The 9,521-nt window shown below is 45.6% G+C and overlaps 1 protein-coding gene across 4 annotated transcripts; it reads right to left on the bottom strand.

Annotated features, from left to right (window-relative positions):
- Positions 1-902: 902 nt before the first annotated feature.
- LOC101760599 (AFG1-like ATPase) lies at positions 903-7,759 on the bottom strand. Of its 4 annotated transcripts, none has more exons than XM_004973059.2 (16): positions 7,437-7,759; positions 6,237-7,310; positions 5,657-5,952; positions 5,480-5,559; positions 5,283-5,383; positions 5,085-5,210; positions 3,996-4,065; positions 3,803-3,889; positions 2,668-2,733; positions 2,467-2,559; positions 2,318-2,374; positions 2,097-2,225; positions 1,933-2,023; positions 1,754-1,842; positions 1,339-1,529; positions 903-1,224 (listed from the first exon to the last, which is right to left on the bottom strand). In XM_004973059.2, exons 3-16 carry the CDS (start codon positions 5,889-5,891, stop codon positions 1,110-1,112), a joined length of 1,530 nt encoding a protein of 509 aa, XP_004973116.1. In that variant the 5' UTR covers positions 5,892-5,952; positions 6,237-7,310; positions 7,437-7,759; the 3' UTR covers positions 903-1,109. The 4 variants fall into 4 exon arrangements, with proteins under 4 accessions (XP_004973116.1, XP_004973118.1, XP_004973119.1 ...); XM_004973061.2 differs by having other exon boundaries at positions 7,037-7,310; XM_004973062.2 differs by lacking the exon at positions 6,237-7,310.
- Positions 7,760-9,521: the final 1,762 nt, after the last annotated feature.

Raw genomic sequence — 9,521 nt, 5'->3', positions numbered from 1 at the left:
ATGCAACAGCAATGAACAGAGCTTTCCTGCCAGGGCAAGGATGTCAGGAAAACCAGGAAAAAATAATGAAATATGATAAATGGTTAGCCCTTTTTTCCTATTTTATAAAGTTCAGTGTTGCTTTTAGCCTGGTATTATGGACTAATGCAGTGAACCGATGCATTGGGCTATGATACTGTGTCCATCAAAGTAGTGGTCCTCTTAAGATGTAAAGACAACAGCAAACGGTGAGAAAACCATGAGGCTCTCTGGAACATACTGTTGGGTGCCCAAGAGGCCAACAGGGCCTGGCCCAAACATGATCTGCAGGCCCATTAAGCAATTTCTATAAAGGCTGATCATTAACCCTAATCACCATGCAGAAAAACAGCCGCCGCACAACTTGTGCTCGCCAGGAACCTGCACAGGCTCCTGACGCAGGCACCTGCTGCCGCACGCCATCTTTTGCTGCCGCACGGCTGCTGCCTTGCCGCACGCACTAGGCCTTGGTGCGCCGCCGCCGCCCGCTGCCGTCGTCACACGCATCTGCTTGGTGGTGTGCTACTGCAGCTCTCCCATCCAGATCAAAGATTGATCACGGAAATCTTCGAGTACGTATGTGAAGTGTTAGCATGCTCCGGTTCGTTCGTTACATTCCGTATGTATGGACTGCTGTAGAAGCACGTTCGGTTGCGCACTTCGTCAGATCACACGGCTACTTCCTCGACGTCGATCGGATCGCTTTATCAAAACTTCCGATGCGACGAGTGAAGGTATAATCCATGATTATCTACTCATAAGTGATCCTGTTCACGCGAACACGGTTATATTCATATTCTTATGTGCTACCGCGTTCCCTAACACATACTTTCCAGGGCCAACTCGTTTTGAGCTTGGGCCTCTCGGGAGGTTTGAATAACATGTGCTACAGTACAATTTTCTTTAAGAAACTCAGTAAAGATTGAGTAACATTTTATGGGTCACCCACCCGTTCGGGAAAATACTTAACACAGCTTATTGCACATTTACATGCTTCACTGTTGGAAAAGCAGAGCTTTTCTGTTGCCTATGTAAGCCAAGTGGGGCGAATACAAGATCATTTCAAATGAGGCAAACAGTGATGTTGCCACTTATGCTAGTACAATATCAGCACCATTATCTACGCCTTGCAATGGCTGCTGCTGCTGTTGAAGCAACCTAGCTTCGAAGCCCTCCAAGTATTCTCTACTATTGATCTCTGTCAACCTGCAAAAGCAAAGAAGCATAGCACAGCATCAGTTGTATTGACATGGCAGGCAGAGCACTAATATGAAATCTGCAGCCTGCAGGAAACTTAAAAGTGCACCCATTTCCGGTTACCTGCTAATAGTACGATCCTTGGCAAATCCAAGCTCGTTATCCACACATAGATCGGGATCATCGCTTTTCTGTGAGCGTGATGACCTTGGTGAAACCTTGTGTGCTTCAGCAACAGTCACGATATTCTCAAACAGTTCTATTGGTCCAGCTTCTGCTGTACACAACAGCCTTGCTTTGTTCTCATACATAACCTGAGAAATCACCATTATTTGGAGATAAGCAAAGCGTAGGCTGCAGTGTGAAAAATCTATCACCGGAGTTTTTTCAGAAATCAGATTGAGGGGAAATGCATTTCTGTTGTTTACATTCGAGTATAATTTCTAACTATGACGGACCACTGCATATAATCGGATTAAATGCTGAGTTTTTATGGATGGATTTGAACATAATAAGTGGAACGTAACAAGGATCATACATCAACCAGTGTGACAAACCGATAAGCTGCTGTTCTGTTACTAGATCCAAACTTTGGAACACCATCGAGTGCCAGGGTGTGAAATTTTTCTGCACAACAATGATTGGGTATCAGCAAGGTTATGTCGAGTAAATTTCAGAATCCAAATACTAGAAATTACATTGCAGCAATATACTTACTGAAGAGTCCAAAATAATCTGCTGCACCTAAAGGTCTGTCACAAAGATCTTCAAATGGAAAATATGCACAACCATTTGCTCCCAGGGGAACCTGCAAAGTCATGGTTAAGTAGTAATAACAAAAATATGTTCTAGAGAGTAGCTTTTGGGTACTTCTACCAGACCTGTAATTTCCTTCCCATAATTACTTCAACAGTTTGTGGGCTGGGTTCCTCATCTCCAATTAAAGATTGGAGCTTCTGTTTCAGAAGCGTACTGTAATGTTTGCCAACGAAATAGAAACCTTGCTTAGCCTGCTCAGACATCAGTTCAAAGATGTAAGAAAAAGGAAATGGGCAGAAGAAACCAAACTGACACTACTAGCTAGCAGAAATTGGTCACATACAGAACCCAACTGACGATAGTCCACTGCAGATCCAATGGGATGCGCAATGCACCTTTCCTGCAATGGTCCATAAAAGTAAACAAAACCATACTAGCATATTGAACTTCTACTGACAGCCCAGAGAAATAAATAAATGCAAAGCAACTCACTTTCAAGGTGTCAATGAAAGGCAAGAAAAGATCCCGCTGTAAGCCACCTTCATAAAGCTTATCTGGAGCGCGGTTAGAAGTCGAAACAAGAATCTGAGCACAAGAGATGCAAATAAATCCATGTCAAAAGTTGATGTATTGTATAGATAACCTGAGAATTTTAGTCACTCCAGAAAGTGGAAGAAAATGGTAGCTACGTACAACGCCTTTACTGAACAATTGTCTGAACAGCCGGTTTAGAATCATAGCATCAGCAACATCAGTTACCTGCACAGTATAGTTGGGTGTGTTACCAACACAAATACAGCACATTGACGAAATGCTTAACCTCAGAAAAAAAATACCATAGGAAAAAGTCCAATTTACTACCCTCAAGTATAGGCTAAGTCCAAATAACCCCCTAAACTACAAAAGGGTTTACTTAACCCCTTACTTTTGCTATACCAGATCAAATCACACCTTTTAACACCTAGCCAAACCAGTTTGCTGATTTAGCTTGTTTACAAGTCTGGTTTACTGATTAGGATTGACACATCGGCGATCTACATGGCAGGTATATTTAGGATAAAATCATTCTCAGCCTCTTCCATGCCAATCCAACATTCCAGTGTATCCCTTTCCCATCTCCCTCTACCGCCGGTGCCCAAGTCTGCCGCCCCTGTCGCAACACACCCGTGCCCTGCCCTGCTGTGCAGGCCGTGCCCCCGTGGTGCCCGACCCTGCCCTGCCGCCGCTTGTCGTGCAGCCCGTGCCAGGGTCACGGCATCTGGGCATGCCCTGCCGTTGTCTGCTACACGGCGCACGGCCCTACCCTATGGCAGATGATGAGCCGCTTCAATTGAGAGAGTCTGAGACTGATTTTGAGGGGGTGGACACGGGTGGTGCACTGGTGCTCCAAATCCTAGATGCCAAAGTAAAATTGAAAATGAAATTTACACCGCACATTACACCTGGCAGTCTTCCTTCACAGCGATTACCTTGTCTGCTCCTGGATCTTGGATGTTCTGGCCACCAGCACAGAACCAGGAACAAGCGGAAGAGACAACCGCCTGTTGTGACCTAACAACGGACGATCGAATGGGCAACACAAGGGAGGGGAGGGGGGATTTGATTCTAAAAACATATATGCCACGTAGATAACCAACATGTCTATCCTAGTCAGCAAACCCAGCCTATAAACCAGCCAAATCAGCAAACCAGTTTCGTGTATGTGTTAAAAGGTGTGATTTGATCTGGTTTAGCAAAAGTAAGGGGTTAAGTAAACCCTTTGGTAGTTTAGGGGGTTATTTGGACTTAGCCTATACTTGAGGGTACTAAATTGGACTTTTTCCAATACCATAAACTCATCAAGACACAATATGATGGCCTCATCTGAAATCTCGGCTGCTACAACATCAAGGGGATCTGAAACACCTTTATGCATCTGCATAAGTGCATACAGATAATTGCAATAACAAAGGTTATCATACATTCCTGAAGATTGTAACTTGGCACTTATGAAGGCAATTGCACATATATAAAATTATTACCTGCAGACGACTATGTACATTCAACATGAAATCATGAAAGTGAATACGTTTTTTTCTCCAATTAGATGGCCTGCCAAGGCACAACAACATTAGCATTTAATTAACAATTAGATGGGAACTCTGTTATTACAAGATTAGTTGGAACAAATTATCTTGCTGAATGTATACAATACAAGGAAGATATATCAGCACTTCATTTCAATGTGAACAAACACAGTGCCTAATGGGTCCACTACCTCAGTGCCTAATGCAACTCACAGTGTTCAATTTCCGATTTCAAGTCTATTTCTTCTATATGGTTTGTGCTACCTATATTGACATAACTCAATTATTTTAAGATAGTTTATGAACAAACATGATAGTTTATGATATTTTAAGATAGTTATGAACAAACATAACTCAAGTATATGATTTCAAGATAGTTTATATGTGAACAAACATGTTTGATATATATCTGTATGAACAAAATTATTGGCTATCAAATAATTATTTAACATGTTTCTCCTTAGCACATAAATATCTTCTCTTTGTGACTGTTTACATAGCACCCACTGGCATAGTATTAGTGTATTACAGGTAAAGCTGCAACTGTCATACTGCTAAATTCCTATAGCTCTGTCACAGATAAGAATGTCAAAGGTATCAAGTTTTCAGGGTAAGTCAACTATCCATTTTAAGAAAATTTCAATGTTAAGTGATAATATTACAGCAAACAGTTGGAAAATTCATGAATAAGGAAGCCATTTTTCTTCTGCTAGACTGAACAATTTCACCACTATGTGAGACATTTATACTAATACATTTGTTGTTTTTATCATGTGCTGTTAATTCACAATTGCACAAGATCTAAAAGGAACGACAAGGAAAAAAACCGACCCTTGGGATCTGAATAGTTGTCATAAAAGTTGTGATACATAATCACTAAGACTGATGTACCAGAAGAGAGATTAATATATTCACAAACTGCTTAGTAATGGACTGCTGAGGAAGTTTTAGTGAAATTTTAGCAGTATTTACACAATGATGATTCCTAACGTCATTACCATAAAGTGGTGTGAAGGAAATCTTGTCCTGAACTGATATACTTACAGTTGTTCATAGAACAGGTCCATAAGCATGGTCTTCCCTGTACCAACACCACCATACAGGTACAGCCCTTTAACTGGAGCATAGGTAGAAGGCTGAGCAATGAGGCGGGACCATAGCCATCGACTCCTTCAACATAAAGGCTAATGTTAACATAATGCACTGTATACAAAACATGTCACCTCAGCAAAGTGCTCTTACCGTCCTGATTTCTCAGATGACTTGTATCTATCCAGCTGGCAGTCTTCTTCATTCTCAATCAACTCCTCATAGAGCCTTTGTAATTGTTGAATTGTGTCAACCTGTATGAACCAGTAAAAAGGTGGGAAAACTTTTTACCAAGGCGTTGAAGGAAACTATCCAAGAAATGAGCCTTTGGCCAAGGGCCAGAGCAATACCTGAAAACTATCGCCATCTACAAGCTCTCCTGATGCTATTCTCCTCTCATATTCCACCATCGGACCACCTCTTCCAATATCTATCAATTATTTAATAATGTATGTAATTAAGTTGATTCAAATGGCCCCAAAGAGAACATAGAAGGCACCACATATAAAGAGAAATGAGAAATTGACCTTTGATCGAATCAGCCGCTACAGTGGAGAACATGGACCTCATTAGATCCACACATGGACTTGCAAATCGGGTAATTTCACCACTACGATGTAGTGTGCTCAGTGAACGGGATGTCGAACTGCACATGATCAAAGCATTCTGCTGCCTGATCAATCTGGTTGTTGATGAGTGGCTCTCTGCATGGTGCTGGGTGAAACGGCGGAGCTGCCGCAGCGACCGAACTACTGATCTCATCTTCCACTATGTCTTTATTTTTACCACTTTCTAGACAAACACCACACGGAAGTTATGGAACCTACAAATGCAGCAGACCAAGAATCTATTAAAATAACACACAGGGTACTCCTAAGAGTAGCATATTACCGACCATGTGACGAAACAAGTATCAATCATGTGGGATAAACAAGGAAACATCAAAAGTAAGCAAATAAGTTAAATAAATGGGGGCGGGAGCATGTGACAAGGAATCTACCATCATAAAAGGTAATCAGGAAAATGACATGGAAAGGCTGCTCAGTAGTGAAAAGAAATGCAGACACCACATATTTAGCTGCAATTAATAACAAGTTCAAGAAATACCAGAAAAGGAGTGCTTAGGCCCCGTTTGGGAGGGCCCTCTTCGGCATCTCCACCGGTCGAAGCTGGAGCCCTACCAAACGACGAGATGGCGAATGGCTTCAGCGGAGAAGCTCCGCGAATCGCGCTGACTGGAGCCGATTGAGGGAGGGGAGCAAAAAAAAATTGGCTCCCCGCGGCTTCTCGCGTCGTTGGACACCCTTATCCTCCGGTGGAGCCCGCGGGCGGAGGTGGCCGGCGGCGCGTGCTGGGGCGCGGGGCGGAGCTGGTGAGCGACGGGGCACGGGTGACGGCGGCGGCGTGGGCCTGGAGGGCGACGGCGGCGAAGCGAGCCTGGAGGACCGAGCCTGGACGACGGCAGCGCGGGGCTGGAGGCGGAGGGATACGGGAGAAGAAGGCCACGGGTGAATGAATAAGAAAGAGAGAATCACTACAGCTCCATCGATCGGCTACAAATTTCATGGCCCAGATGAAATTATTTTAATCCGCAATCACCAAAGCAAGGCATGGAGATGAGTAAATTCTTTCACGGCGAGCCAAAGTTACAGCTCCAGGATTACGGGAGTGCATCGTTGCTTGGGTGTCCGAAAAATTAAAACTTGCTACAGCCTACAGATCGAGGAACAAGAAACCGAGTTACAGCCCGTTACCAGCCCGTAACGAAAAAGGCACCAGAAAGGGAAAACATCCGAGAAAAATGATGCTCCAAATGACCAAATCTTGCGGAGCTGCAGAGTAAATCACAAGCGATCCCTCAAGGAACGATCCGGATTTGAACTAAAGAACAGTCGCCACCATCTCACCAGAGCAGGAACTCTGGCGCAAGAACGGCGGCTGATGGCTGGGCTGTCCCCGCCCGAGGACCCGACGGCGTCGCGCAGGTGGCGACGATCCGCCGCAGGACAGAAGTAGACGACCCGGCGCCACAACGCCGACCGGACGCGGCGGTTAGCAGCTGCCTCAGATGGTGCCGTCCGCCGGCGACCAGGCACTCCACCAGAGGGGGAGAGCAGGAGACGATGGATGGGGGAGGGCCAGGGACGGGGCCTCCAGCCAACTCTGTACTAAAGCCACCTTCTGTAATCCAACCCAACAATAATAGAGAAACGAAAAGAAAGGCAAGAAGAATCGAATCAGAGCGGTAACAAAGAACAAAGCCCGGACAAGGAACTGAGACAGGGAGGATTATCAGAATATACGCACCCCAATCAGGAGAGGAATCGAACTCGGAGTCAGCCAAGAAACCAAAACTGCCGCGGCCGCCGCGGCTTCTTCTTCTTCCCTCGGTCGCCCGTCAGCCCGGTTGACAGCGACGAGTGCCACCAGAGGCGCGGGGTTGCGTGGAAGCGGCGTCACGAAAGAGACACACAGCTCCAAGAATGCGGCAGGAGGGAGGCTCCTCTTCGGGCGTCGGTCCGGCGCCGAGAGGATGGGAACGAACGGGATGGCCAGATGGGGATGTGGAGCGTGCGCTGGAAGCCTGGAATTGAGTGGGTGCGGCCGTGCAGGGATAGGCGATTGGAGTCCGAGGCTGGAACGTGCAAACGCAACTTTTTCTTTTAATATTACGCCATGGCTGCTGACGAGTGAGGGGAGGATCCTCTGTGGCAATTCAGGGAGTAGCCTGCTGCATACTTCCCCAATCGCGTTTCCGACGGGGTGGGCATTCGGTAAAAAACCGACAATTCGGGTCGGTTTATTCGGCTTCTAAAAATTTCGGTGTACAAAGATCAACAACCGATCGGTACATGACAGAACAGAAAACCGATAAATTCGGTGCCCATTAAATCGGTTCAGTTATCGGCTTTTACCGAACTACACCGAACTTCAGTTGACACAGCAGTTCAGCAGCAAGACGCATGCAAATTTTTTTCCAGAACGTCTGAATCCAACAAGCAACAAAACTACGAAAGACATCTGAATCAATTTGAAACGAACGAACAGAGAAAGCAACAATCGGCAAGAAAAACAGCAGGCGTACAGGACACAGGCACACACAGCATGCGTGCCGCACGCGAGGCCTCCGTCTCTCCCGGCTCGTCGCGATTGCATCCGCTCGCAGCCCGCTTGCTCGCCCTCGCTCGCCGCGCCCCACTCGCCGGCCACCGCGCGTAGAAGCTCTCACCCTCACGCTGCCGGGTTGGGAGCGCGGGATTAGAGGGTGTTTGAATACCTCCTTGCAGCACCTTCATATTGGATATTTAGATATTAATTAGGAGCATTAAACATAGTCTAATTATAAAACTAATTGCACAGATGGAGTCTAATTCGCGAGACGAATCTATTAAGTCTAATTAGTTCATGATATGATAATGTGGTGCTACAGTAACTATTTACTAATCACGGATTAATTAGTCTTAATACATTCGTCTCGCGAGTTAGACTCCATCTGTGTAATTAGTTTTGTAATTAGCTCATGTTTAGTCCTTCTAATTATCATCCAAACATTCGATGTGACCCTGCTAAAGTTTAGCACCTCTTATCAAACATCCCCAGGTTGAGGAAGAGTAGAGAGGTGGCTGGGTGAGACTTGTAGTTATAGTTTTCATGGACCGAACAGCGGAGATGGGCTGTGTGGGCTCAAGGTTGCACCTGAAGGGTTGCTGGATGGCTAGTGCTTTGCTCCCATGGATCATGTATGGCTTCTAGTAAATATTTAGTTATTTAGCTCCTGGTATTTGAGATTCGTGCACAACTCTCGTTCATTAGATGCACCTCCTCAACTCTAGTCTCCACTTGCTGCCCCTTTGCCGCCGCCGCCGCTCGCCGTCCCATGGCAGCCCCAATGCCCGACAGCACCGCCGCCCGTGGCTGCCGTGCCCGGCCGCGCCGCCTCTTCCTGCGCCGCCACGCGTCGGCTCCACACGCAGCCACCGCCTGTTTCCCCACCGGTATCCAGCCTACGCTCCCACGCACGCGCCACCGCCAGTGTGTGTTGAAGCCGGAGAAGAAGAACGGTTTTTTTCATAATGTTGATATAGGTTTTAGTAGATGTTGAACCCATTCTATTGAAATGTTGGAATAGTTCAAGAAAAATGTTGAAAGTAGTTATTTTTCCAAAAATGTTGAATGTAGTATTTATAAATGTTGATATATTTTTCAGAGAAATGTTACATGTAATCTTTCAAAAGGTTGAATTTATTTATCTATAAGTTGGGCCTAATCCGCTTTAAAGTCATGTTGTTTATCCAGCACACGGAAGCTACATAGGAACTCCCTTTGCTCCTGGAGCTCAGGATTTCGGTATAATCGGTTGATCGGTTCGGTGCGACTCCAAAACCGACACCA

This window comes from Setaria italica, chromosome VI (assembly GCF_000263155.2).
Source record: "Setaria italica strain Yugu1 chromosome VI, Setaria_italica_v2.0, whole genome shotgun sequence".
NCBI lineage: Eukaryota > Viridiplantae > Streptophyta > Magnoliopsida > Poales > Poaceae > Setaria > Setaria italica.
The sequence above is the reverse complement of the archived record's forward strand: the minus strand, read 5'-3'. Positions and strand labels throughout refer to the sequence as shown.